Source organism: Eleginops maclovinus, chromosome 1 (assembly GCF_036324505.1).
Source record: "Eleginops maclovinus isolate JMC-PN-2008 ecotype Puerto Natales chromosome 1, JC_Emac_rtc_rv5, whole genome shotgun sequence".
NCBI classification, from domain to species: domain Eukaryota; kingdom Metazoa; phylum Chordata; class Actinopteri; order Perciformes; family Eleginopidae; genus Eleginops; species Eleginops maclovinus.
The window spans coordinates 14,449,801-14,461,843 of NC_086349.1; the positions used below are offsets into that span (position 1 = coordinate 14,449,801).

Consider the following 12,043-nt stretch of genomic DNA (forward strand, 5'->3'; position numbering starts at 1 on the left):
TCAAAAATCTTTAATGTATCAGTCTGATTTGAGTGTTCACCTGTAAATCTAACTTTTCTATTAGATAAATCATAATATTGTCCACACCTGCTCTTAAATTCTTTTTTCTAACAGTAGGCCTTCTGATCACCAACACCTATGGTCATACAGTATGTGTGTAGGGCTCAGAGCGGTTTATAGTAACTGTTGTAATTTTCTTGTTTTCTTTGGTGCAGAATCACACAAAACTAGTGATTGTTGAGTGTTTGTGAGCTTAGCCTTTATATCTACATATGGAGCAGGTCATCTTCACTGAGTCTATCATGTTGCACCACACTGTTTCTACAGTATTCCCGAAGAGACAAACCAAAAAACTGGCTCCAACGGGGTCCTTTAGCATTTTTAAGGCAACTTGGAGGCCACCGTAGATTCTCTGACACCTTTTAAGATGCAAATATATCCTACACAATGTTCTTGAGACATATGGGACTTGTACTTACATGGTTGTTGACCTTTATTTTATGGATGCAGTATGGGATCAGTATTTATACATAGTGTTGTTTCAATGTTTACAATGTGAACCTGTCCTCTGCAATCAGTAGGCCTGTGTTTACAGTCAACACTACACCATGGTGACACTGAATGTCACATTATTTGTACAAGGAACAGGTGAAGCTTAAAGGAGACATTTTAGATGTCCTGCTAAGGTAAGAATACACCTCCAGGTAAGTGTTTTAAGATAAGATAAAATCAAAAATACACTTTATTAACATTGGTAATGGTTAATCTGTCACAATGCATGAATAAGTTTTAACATTACCACTTCCATTTACTTTTAAATAGCTCTTGTTAGATTTTCTTGACTGCAACATACTGAAGCGGTTTCCTCACACTCTCTGTCCAATAGCAGAGCGTGTGTGATTCTGAAAGCACTCAGAGGGTCGTGGGAAGTGCAGGAAAGTGTGTGTTTAAACAACTTCTATTCTGGGACTGCTTTATTTGTTCCTTCACAAGTTGTTTGATTTTCACTGTACAATGTCTATATTTTGACAAAAAATAAAGCATAAAAAGTAATCAAGTTATTCTTTTTTATTGAGTTTTTATACTGGGAGCTTGTAAAATAAATAAGACTTTTGGGCTACAAATGCATTCAAACCCTGTACATGCGAGGGAAACGTGTACTACAGATACTTGTAACACGTAGCATATCTTAATTAGTGTTTTCATCTTTAGCATTCAACAAACAAACACTTATTAAAGAATAAATAGTTCTTTTTTATTTTTGCAAAAAGAAAAACATGTGAGGTTACCTGAAATATTAGGAACTCTTTGGCCATGACAGGTTGCAAGGCTGTCTCAGCAAATTTCCAAACTAGCTTAGCTCAAAAAACATTCCCATTGTCACTATCCCTTCATCATCCAAAACGCAAGTCAGACTATTTTTGTAGTGTGCATCCCCTTTCAATATCATCGCTGCAGTGCACGGCTGCTCCGTCCTCGATGCCTCTAGCATACAGATGCACGAGCTGACCATGAACCCTAAGAGAAGTGAACACAGTAAAAACAAAACTACTGTTTTCTGTTTGTACTTATGACTAAGATGAGTTACACATTGATACTGAAGATAATACATTACTTTATGTAAAACAAAACATGTGGCTGGTTGAACTCCTACCTGCTGAGGATCTCGGTTGAAGGCAGAATCTCTCCGTCACAGTTCCACACTGACACAGTCGGAGCTTTGCTGCAGCACAGGCCACATAGGAAGGAGTTTGCTGTCTTCTGCACGTTGGTCATTTCTCTACCTGGGCCTCTCTCTGCCAGATGCTGCTGGGATCCAGACCTACTGACAGTCTCAATATAGCTTCTCTCTTCTTCATCCATCCCACCACTCGACCCTCCGATCTCTTCATATGCTTCCTCCTCTTTCCCGGCGGGGAGAGAGAAACGGACGGCTTTCACACGGTGGACCTCCACAAACGGCAGGTCAAACTAAGAGAGGTGGCAGAGATCGGGTCAAGTAGTGTTTAAGCATGCAAGACTAGCTTTGATTTAATGTGAAAGAGCCCATACCTGATCCTCTGTACTTGTATGCCTGTAGAGGAACTTGAGGAATCCCAGTGGATGAGTGTCCCATACCAGGATGAGGTCCCCGGTACCGTCCGCTAGGTGAGCAGAGGGAGAGAGGCCCAGAGGACTTTTGGGACACGAGCTGGACATGCAAGTGAGAGAGACACACCTGAACCTGCCCTCCACACTCACCCACTCACCTAGAAAGACACAGAAAGAGCCATGATGTTGTTATTGAATCAACAATGTTATGTTTGTTTTATCACTTTTTTACTTTCCTTAGGAAGTACTTAATAACCCCAGCACTACAACCCTCATAAAAGCTTCAATAAAACAATCTTGGACAAAAGACTCACACTGAGGCATTGCAATCACTTTCTTTTAATAAAAAAAGTGTGTGTGTGTGTTTGGGTGTGATTACCTTCTGAGTCACTACTGAACTGGCTGTAGTGGGAGCTGTATAAGGAGCCAGAGTCTGAAGAGTGGGGGAAAAGTCTTTCTGTGCTTCTGGAACACACACTGCACCTAAACACACAAGCAACACAATTGATTGGAACTCTGCTTGCACGTCTGTGAAATAACAAGCTCCTCACCATTGTCGCCCATTCATAACAACCTTATAAAGCACTTACTGACAGCCAGAGGCAGCTGCCTCAGACCAAGACAGAGACATGGTGCTCTCTAACAGGAGACTGAGTCTCATCTTTCATCTAGATCAAGTTGCTCCTGCCCGGGTCTCTACCCTCGTCAAGGTGCACCCAACACCTGAGTCCCTGCTGCGGCTGGTAGCAGTTACAGTGTCTCAAGCAGAGAATTTGAACCAGTTGACTGGTGCTTTATTAATAATGATGCTACTCTCAGGGACACTTTCTCTCCTCATTACGTACGTATACATATAGTTTAAGGTTTACTGTCTTTTAAAAAATGGCCTAATTTTTTTAATAAAATATCTCATTATTTTTAAACTAACTCATTCGCTAGGAGTAAGGTTAGTCATCCGAAAAAACAACAAGCTTTCAGCCGTTCTTCGAGTTAATATGCTATTATTGGTTTCTTCCAAAACTACCACTGTGCTCCATTGTGTTCATGGTCATTACTCTTGTGATCCAGTAAGAGTCACTTAAAAGTTTAAATAAAAATAATAATGTGGTGGTGGTTGTTGTATGAGACGTTTGCTTCACAGTCACATAAAAGTTGTTGTCTGAGTTTTAAGGTTAACATTAAAGATAAAGAGTATAATTTGATATGCATAATGATTTTTTTTTTGTAAAGTCTGTTTTATGTTCATTACATATTGTAATGTGTGTACTCTTTGTTTGTGTCATTTCTTATTAGTAGTTGGTGTTTTACCCTGAGAGGCAGCGCGTTCTGTCTCTGGGGCTGGAGAGCAGTGGGTCTGCTGGCAGATACTGAACTATGCCTGCATAGCTTCTGTTGCTCAGGTACACCATTGTGCCTGCACAATGAGAGAGGAATTAGGCGAAATGCACAACAGGACATGTGTCAACAACACTTTAAAAAACACCAGATATGCGGGGAATGTGGTTTTGTAAACAGAGTATACGTGTCACAGTAATTCCTTCCATATTAGTCATGTGAGTAAGAATTACCAAATACATTTGCATCTTTAAGCTGAAAGCTGAAATAGACACAGAGAATCAAACAGCATCTTGTGCAACTAAGCATAGAGTCATTTCTGTTCTCTGAATGAATCATCAGTCCACACCTGAATAGTCATATCGCAGAGGTCCCATCCAGCGGTGCTTTTCACTCTCAGCCAGTACGTCACCGTAGAAACCATAGCCCAACAGAGAAACAGAGTAACGCACCACACTAGAAGCCTGGTGGACTGAACACACATCCAAAGGCTGAGAGTCTCCTGCAAGGTATTGTGCGGAAAAGGAAGCAGCATACAGGCTTTACTTTGGAGCTCAGAGTTGTTCAATTATTTAAATTTTCTTTTTGAGTACCTTGAGAGAATTTTAAAATCCTTCCTCACCAATGATGATGTGCAGAGCTGAAGTAACAGGGTCAATCACTCCCACTGTGGCATAACACACACAGTCTGTAGAGCCTACAGTAGAGACAAATGTAGAAGAGGAATGTGTTACTGCTATCATTTTAGAAAGCCTATAACAAACTATCTTGCAATCATTTTTATTTACATTATTTTTTGGTGATTTTTGGATAACAATGCATGCTGTTTTCCTTAAGATCATTAGATACTATGATACTTTGATATTAGAGGTGAAATCAGAACCGACAACTATGAAAAGGCATAAATGTGTAATTTATACTCTGATCAACACCATTCGTGCCTGTTTTAGACTTTGAATGTTGTACAGTCTGAAGATAATAAGTAGCCTACTACTTCATCTGACATTTCAGCCTAAATCACTGGCTAAAGTTGTTCAGACGCCATCCATGCATGCTGGCATAGAACTCCTGATCTCTTATAAAAAGAGGAAACTTTTGATTTATCCAGAAACAGGTTGTCGTGGAGCTTTTTTTGTTCGGTTAACAAAATAATTAATGTGTGGTCTTGAGATAACATCAATATAAAAAGCATTATAATGCAAGCATTTATTAACAGTGTCATTACCTGCAGGGATGATGCCAATATGACGCTGACAAGGCTGTAAAGTCACAGTGGGATCATTCTCACAAAGGCCTGCCTCTTGTTGTGTCTGCCCAATCAAACCGTGGAGTATTTCGCTGAACATGCCATCCCCTCCCACACACACCACGCTGTTATAAACAAACACAAGAGTTTCTGTTGTGAGGCACCTCCCAGAGAGCTTAGCAGCTATAATGCTCACATGCCACAGAGTTTGCTCTGAAGCTGATATAACTGTTACCCATCAAAGCCTGTCAGGTCTTTCTTCAGGAGATGGTCTCTGGCCTGGTTTGCCCGCTCAGTCACTGCAAAATAAATAGCATGATTAAATATAGACAGATATTATTATCAACTGAATAATGCGTTATCATAATCAGAAGTATAACATGGTTTTAAAATAACAATATAATGTTGTGTTATACATAGTGACAATATATAGGCCAACAGAAGTAGTTAAAGACAGGCTAAAAATATGTATTTTGTAAAATACAGACATGAGAATTTGTCATTCTAATATCCACGAGACTACAAATCCCTTTCATTATTTCTTATTAAATTAATAAATACATCTCTATGCAACACCTCTTTGTTGTTTCTTACCAATAACATGACAGCTGATGCCAGCAAGCTCGAACAGAGGGGCAACCAGAGAGTGATAGATCTTCCTTCCTTTCTTCTTCCCGCCATATGGGTTGATAAACACTAACAGCCTATTAGGCCGCACCGGACCTGAACAACACATTTACAAATATTATAGGTTATTGGGAGCCACAAAAAATCAAGAGGATTGGAATATAACTTTTCTAAATATCCATCCATACTGTGAGTTTTGAGAGCTGCTCTAAGGTGTTTCGTCCACTGGTCTCTGAGCACCCGACTGGGGACGCTGAACTGGGTTTGGCCCAGTCTCCATAGTAACCCATAAGAGCTCCCAGTGCTGCTGCGCTTCACGTAGAAAACTGTAGGGACATTTTAGATAAACAAAACAAAACCATGCGGTACAACCATGATGTCACCTGTTGCAATGTGGGAGACACAGGCGCATATTTGAATAAATTGTATAACCAATGTAGGCAACTCATATTGTCATATACTTTTAAACTCCATGGCTATGTGTAAAAGATGGTTATTATTTACTTAAGCCTTGACTGTGGCCTTGGTTTCTTTGGGATATCTGAGGGTCTTGCATGAGAACCCACCTGTAAAGACTTTGTCTGTGTCCTCGATTGACTTCTGGGGCAGGATCTCCACCCGACCGTCCTCCACCCCAACAACCTCGGCCACAGGCACTGAAACTTCAATCACACAGCACAGACTTCAGTGGAGTGGCTTCTTTGCATACATCGAATAGAACATTCAACTGGAATGACGTGTAGACCTTCCTCAGAGCAGATATGTTTACATGTGACAGGAGGTGTCAAAGCAAAGGTGTAACATAATAGTGGCTGCATCCTAACACATATAAAGAAATGCTGAGATATAGCTAGAATTCAATATCAAAGTTCTAATATGTTACATGTTGAATCACTGGCACACATTGGTCGTATTAATTACTATTAAAAACAAATATCTGCCAACAATGAAAGTTTATTAACAATGGTTTTGGACCTCATATTTCATACTTCAGCTAGTTACTCTAAAAGTAATAGAGATGATGATATCTATGTGTAACATCATTGCATCCTTTTTGGTGCTATTGATTTTAAAAACATATAAAAGCAAGTCATTGCATATTTAAAAAAGTGACACAAGTGTCTTAAAAACAGTTTTAAGTGCGACATAGTCCCGCTGTACATTGTGTGCATGTGTGGGCGGAGGCATTTTTGTGCTAAGACAACATGCCTGGAGGTGTCTTAGTTCTCCATTAGCCAGTCTTGTCTGTAGGTTGTGTTTCGTGTTAGTGCTGTTGAACTTGTTCTTCACGTGTTGCAGAGCTATGGACTTAATTAAACCCTCCCTGCAATTGTCCAAAATAACACGTAAGGTGTTTTGTTCATGGTGTCTCAAAGTTTCCTCCCTAATAGGCCTACCAAAGTTTGGTTTGTCATCACCGTGTTATGCCACCTCTGCTCAGAAATTAAATGTAAATATAATATATAAATAAAGCCACGTGTCTATAGGGAAGACAATTGGAGAGATGGTGTAAAGAAAGCAACCTACTTGTTTTCTTGTCGCGATTCTTCTTGTCTAGCTCGGTCCAGTTGAAGTGCCAGCCTGTCAGGACTGCACGGTATCTTTTACTCCCAACCCACACAGTAGACTCCAGCGTCAGGTCAGCCTCCATCTGGAGAAGCGCTTCTCAGCCACAGCGTCACTCGTTCCGGTTTATCAAAACACTCTCATGATCACAGTTGACACCCATAACTTTTTCATCACTGAGAAATAGAGGCAGGTTGGCAAACTTATCTCGCCATCAGTCAACAAATCACCGAACACTTATCTGGCATTTAAAGTCTTCATATGTTGATTAATCTGAAGTTCTGTCTTGAGAGACACTTTAGTCCATTGTTCCTGCTCAATGTTGTCGACACCTGCCAGGCACACAGCTGTTATTCTGGAAATATTCGTTTCCTCTTCAGTCCCTCCCTGGTGACACCTGCTCGATTTGCATGTTGCACTGTGATTGGATGCAAAGGAGCTACTGTACCCGAGTTATTAGCCAGAAACTCCATTCTGCACTCCTTGTGTTTCCAGTTATTTGCTCCATGAGTTTCATCACAAATATTCCCTGTATGTGTTTCACTACTGGGAAATTATACAAAGCTTACATTTAAAGCTGCACAGTACCTCATAAAGGATTGTCAACGTATGACATTGCATAAAGGAACAGAAATATTCTCAAATTTTGGATGTATTTCTGTTATGTGGGAGGAATGGGCAGAAATAAAACTCACTATGGATTCTGATGAGCTGAGGTTAATTAGTCAAAGATCTAGTTATGAATTCAAACAAATGACATTGAAACAAAAAATTGACTGAATTTTAAAGCACATAAAAAATGTATCTTGAAAATGCTACTGGTAACTGGCATTTTTGTATACACGAATAAAATATCCTGAAAATATTTATTTTTCAATGATGGAGTGTAGTATCTTGAATTCCATTACACTGTGTTAGGTGTTGTTTGCTTTTGTTTTCAGCTCTTCCTTGTATACTTTCTGAGAAATAAACATTTGTTTGGAAACTTTGTGTATATGATATGTATTTAAAAACTATTAAAATCAGTAATAGATTAGATTTATTATAGCAAAGTTTCATCGTAAACATACATCTGCATACAAAGGACACTGAGGATAGTAGTTTATATTTGTAGTTTATAGTACCAACCATGGCCAGTTTAACTCGCTAGGGGGCATCCTGGGAAATAACTTTAAATAGGCCCTCACAGAGACACCACCAAACCCTGATCCTCAGCACCGTCATTTTAAAGAAGATACATTTTAAATATAGTCAGAGTTTTTACTTTTCAACTAAAGAAACAATGCCCTTGCCCCAAAAGTAATGTATATTTTTTAGACCTGAACGAGTCAGATTTAAGTCACCAGATTAATGCATAACACTTAACTTGGGTTGTTGTGACACTTCTTAAAGAAAAGGAAGTATGGTTAACGACAACATATCATGTAATTTAATGGTCAGCATACATAGACCACATTTTTAGAAATTGTGTGGATTCTCTAAAGACTTGTTTCTAGATTTTTGACTTTATTCGACTGCCTTGAAACCCAACACATGGCCCATTTAGTTGATATTGTACCCTTATGTTGCAAAGTTGAAACTATTTATTGGCACATAATGAACCAGGGTATCTGGAGGCCCAGAACAGCAAACCGTTTTGGTTGATAATCCAATTTAAACTCGTTTGTAGGTAATAAATAGTGCGGCTACTATCCACAATATAACACCCGGGTAACTATCCATTTTAAGACATCCTTCAAAAGAAAAGTGATTTGTAGCCTATTTTCGCCATTTTTGTGCATCACGCTGACGTTCCAACTCTTATTGTGAAGTCCCAGCCGACACAGTGACCGGAAGTGTCGTTATTGTGGCACGCTCCTTCCTCCCTTCTCTTCCATGCTAGCACGTCGATTTAGCTAGTTAGCGAGACAAGCTCTTTACAACTTTGTAGTTTTATTATTATTGATTGATCCGTGTAGTATATTTTATTTCTGTCTCCAGTCCAGATTACAAGCCAACTAACAAGATGAACATACGAAACGCAAGGGTAAGTGTGCTGAAAACCTCTCGACAGCCATGCTGTTTCTACTGAGTTCAATGCTAAGCTAAGCTAAATGTGAAAAGAGGACAAGTATGGCCGGTTAAAGGGTTAGAATTGTGCCATGCATCTTCGTGACATCCAGTTTCTTCCTTCCAGCCGGAGGACCTTATGAATATGCAGCACTGCAACCTGCTGTGTCTCCCAGAAAACTACCAGATGAAATACTATTTCTATCATGGATTGTCTTGGCCGCAGGTGATTGAGTGCAGTTTCCCATTTCTCCTGTTCCTGCTAACACCACTTCTACATAAACGCTGCTCAAAATCCTTAGTATATGTTTGACACAGTTTTTATTGTTTCAGCTCTCATACATCGCAGAAGATGAAAATGGCAAAATTGTGGGATATGTGCTGGCAAAGATGTGAGTATATTTTACCATATTTTAATTTTCACAACATTTTCACAAATTTAACGTATAATGTTTTCCAAAATAAACTAATGTGAAGTCTTAACAGGGAGGAGGATCCTGATGATGTCCCCCATGGACACATTACTTCTCTGGTGAGTTTGAAGAAAGACAGCTCATAAATCTCCTCCATTATTTATATTACATGTTTTGTAGTATTGTCAAATGTGGCTTGCTTCTCTTGGACCACCAAAACCAATATCTCTTGTCTTCCAGGCTGTAAAGCGTTCCCACAGACGTCTAGGCCTGGCTCAAAAGCTGATGGACCAGGCCAGTCGGGCCATGATAGAGAACTTCAATGCTAAATATGTCTCTCTTCATGTCCGCAAGAGGTAGATTCAAAGGATTTATTTTCATATCCACAATGGTTTCAGTGTAGTTTAGGTAATGAAAATCTGAAGTCCCAGGCTCCTTTCAACAATGGGTCGTTGGGCTGCTGTGGACCTGGTTTCAGTTTGTTTGGATACATAATTGTGTGGTTCCCTGTTTTACAAAATGTGCTGAGGAAATTACTGTCAGCGCTCCTGTTTTCAAGGGATTTACCAATCTTTTCTTCCTACTGCAGCAACCGAGCAGCTCTGCATCTGTACTCGAACACCCTCAAATTCCAGTAAGTATCTTACTACACAACTTCATTGCTTTAATTATAATGTATGTACTCGTTTGGTTATATTACAGTTACCTTGATATAAGCCTGGCTTTTCAGAAATGCATGAGTAGAGCTAGTCTAATAAAGTTTTCTGACAATAGCTTGTTGCAGATGCATAATTTTGCTGTATGGTTGTTCTAACATGTTCGTCTTGAATGAAAACTTGGCCTATTAAACATATAATAATTGATCTTTACTGTCACTGGGCAAGAGAAAGTTGTTCTGTTCATGCTCCATCTCTACTCCTTCAATTTTGTTAAATGTTAGGCTTCATGCTTATCAAAATATATTCAACTTTAAACTGAACCAACACAAAACGAGTCTCATTTGTTTCCATTATTTGGACTTGATACATTCTATTTATAAAATATGTGCAAAGTACCTGACCTCTGCATTCGAAGTTGGCAGCTACAGCCCTGACTTTTAGATATTTGTTCCGAGTGATGATATATATTTTTGTTCCTCCACAGGATTAGTGAGGTTGAGCCTAAATACTATGCAGATGGGGAGGATGCCTACGCCATGAAGAGAGACCTGGCCCACATGGCTGATGAGGTAACTACCCTGTCTAAGTTCATCCACTATGGCAACACATCCTGGCGCAGCATTGACATAATTTTCACTGTCTCCTATTGACCTCATGGGACGATTAACTCCCCTGAACTCACATGAACAGTTTCTAATGGTGAATGTGTTGTTTTTGGGTCTATATGTCCCACAGCTGAGAAAGCCTGGAGTGCGTGTTTCGGGTCAGGAGGCCCCATCAGGCCAGGGCCCGGCCGGTCCTGGTGACCAGGAGAAGGACAACGAGAGAGACAGCGGAGGAGAGAGCAAAGAGCTCAGTGAAGTCAGCGAGGCAACGGAAAGCACAGACGTTAAAGATTCTTCCTCTGATTCACAATGACGCTGCAGTCCTAGACATTTTTAAATTCATGCCTGACTTTCTCTTTTTATCTCTGGCTTAACAAGCTGTGTGACTATCCCTGGGTCAAAGCCTTTCCCGTCACATTTTTTTTCTCAAATCTTGCTTTCCACTGCAGTGATGAACTGAAAGACTTGGATAATGATGTGAATTTGGGTGTTCTCTGAATGACATTTAAAAGAAAACTGGTGTCAATTTTTTTATTGGATTGCTGTTATCATTTCAAAAAGTTGCCGAAAATTCTTTCCAAACTAGAGAATTTCAAAAGACAAACGTGCTTTTCAAGTTTTCTCAATCTGATCTCTTAAATATTTAAAATACTGCCAATAAACCTTTCAAATAATACTTTTTGCATTGCACTTATTCCGTAAAGGGTGTCAAAAGCAGCTTATTCTTTACATAGAAGTGTATTGCAATACACGTTGATAAGAGTCAATTAAATGTGGAAAGAGTGAGTTCTTGACCACTTTATTTAATAGGTGAACCGACATTTCTAATTACATTTAGTTTAAACAATACTTAATTATTAACTCCTTTTTTTCACCAGAAATACCACCTACATGGCCAGTGAAGTGGTCACTTAAAAATATTACTTCTGTTGTATACATTATACAAAGTATGGTTTTCCTGTACACTTTCACAAAAAAAGAAAGGATTGCATGCTGTTACCCATTAATGGCAGCGGAATGGTTTAGTTCAATTTTTGTTACAAATGAAATCTTGCCATTTTCTGATATAAATCATAATGCTAAATAAAGGGGGTTTAAGATGAATCACTTAACAAAGCTCTATATTAAAGCTTTATAACTGAATAGTAAAATAGGCAAACAAAGTAGGAAACTGGATTTAAAAAATGCTTGCATACCAGCCAACATAAGCCTTTTGTTTTTTTGTCTTTTTTAACGCTGATTACAAATTCTCATCCTGTGTGTTATAGGACGGAAACAGGGTAGCATACTATTCTGTTTGTCACAACTAAGAAATAGCTCATTTTCACACCTCCATGCCATTTAACACTTTTCATCAAAAGCTAAAAGATGCCAATGCTGCTGTGGTTTAGGAAAAGCTTGCGTAGTAATCAGATAAACAATAATAAGCAGTTTGGCTGATTTAATGCTATC

General features: G+C 39.2%; 2 protein-coding genes across 6 annotated transcripts; one reads left to right on the plus strand and one right to left on the minus strand.

Annotated features, from left to right (window-relative positions):
- Window positions 1-1,053: 1,053 nt before the first annotated feature.
- zgc:158263 (ceramide kinase family protein) lies at window positions 1,054-7,227 on the minus strand. 2 transcript variants are annotated; one of them, XM_063877372.1, is made up of 13 exons: window positions 6,827-7,226; window positions 5,866-5,961; window positions 5,488-5,625; window positions 5,267-5,395; window positions 4,908-4,971; window positions 4,652-4,797; window positions 4,049-4,123; window positions 3,776-3,928; window positions 3,400-3,505; window positions 2,471-2,574; window positions 2,053-2,249; window positions 1,655-1,971; window positions 1,054-1,518 (listed from the first exon to the last, which is right to left on the minus strand). In XM_063877372.1, the coding sequence occupies exons 1-13, from the start codon at window positions 6,948-6,950 to the stop codon at window positions 1,416-1,418; spliced, it is 1,752 nt and encodes a 583-aa protein (XP_063733442.1). In that variant the 5' UTR covers window positions 6,951-7,226; the 3' UTR covers window positions 1,054-1,415. The 2 variants fall into 2 exon arrangements, with proteins under 2 accessions (XP_063733442.1, XP_063733511.1); XM_063877441.1 differs by lacking the exon at window positions 5,488-5,625 and having other exon boundaries at window positions 6,827-7,227.
- Window positions 7,228-8,661: 1,434 nt separating this feature from the next.
- Window positions 8,662-11,267, plus strand: naa10 (N-alpha-acetyltransferase 10, NatA catalytic subuni). 4 transcript variants are annotated; one of them, XM_063893877.1, is made up of 8 exons: window positions 8,662-8,891; window positions 9,042-9,140; window positions 9,248-9,306; window positions 9,392-9,446; window positions 9,568-9,683; window positions 9,917-9,961; window positions 10,471-10,555; window positions 10,722-11,267. In XM_063893877.1, the coding sequence occupies exons 1-8, from the start codon at window positions 8,871-8,873 to the stop codon at window positions 10,902-10,904; spliced, it is 663 nt and encodes a 220-aa protein (XP_063749947.1). In that variant the 5' UTR covers window positions 8,662-8,870; the 3' UTR covers window positions 10,905-11,267. The 4 variants fall into 4 exon arrangements, with proteins under 4 accessions (XP_063749947.1, XP_063749930.1, XP_063749939.1 ...); XM_063893860.1 differs by having other exon boundaries at window positions 8,666-8,891; window positions 10,713-11,267; XM_063893869.1 differs by having other exon boundaries at window positions 8,666-8,891; window positions 9,401-9,446; window positions 10,713-11,267.
- The last annotated feature ends 776 nt before the right edge of the window (window positions 11,268-12,043 follow it).

Excerpts from the sequence above, each read along its gene's own strand:
- zgc:158263 (XM_063877372.1), bottom strand. The coding sequence starts at position 6,950 with ATGGAGGCTGACCTGACGCTGGAGTCTACTGTGTGGGTTGGGAGTAAA. Across the intron at positions 5,626-5,865 it reads CACAGACAAAGTCTTTACAG|TTTTCTACGTGAAGCGCAGC; the intron begins GTGGGTTCTCAT and ends ATGTCCCTACAG. Across the intron at positions 3,506-3,775 it reads TCTGCGATATGACTATTCAG|GCACAATGGTGTACCTGAGC; the intron begins GTGTGGACTGAT and ends CTCATTGTGCAG.
- naa10 (XM_063893860.1), top strand. The coding sequence starts at position 8,871 with ATGAACATACGAAACGCAAGG. Across the intron at positions 8,892-9,041 it reads TGAACATACGAAACGCAAGG|CCGGAGGACCTTATGAATAT; the intron begins GTAAGTGTGCTG and ends TCTTCCTTCCAG. Across the intron at positions 9,962-10,470 it reads TCGAACACCCTCAAATTCCA|GATTAGTGAGGTTGAGCCTA; the intron begins GTAAGTATCTTA and ends GTTCCTCCACAG.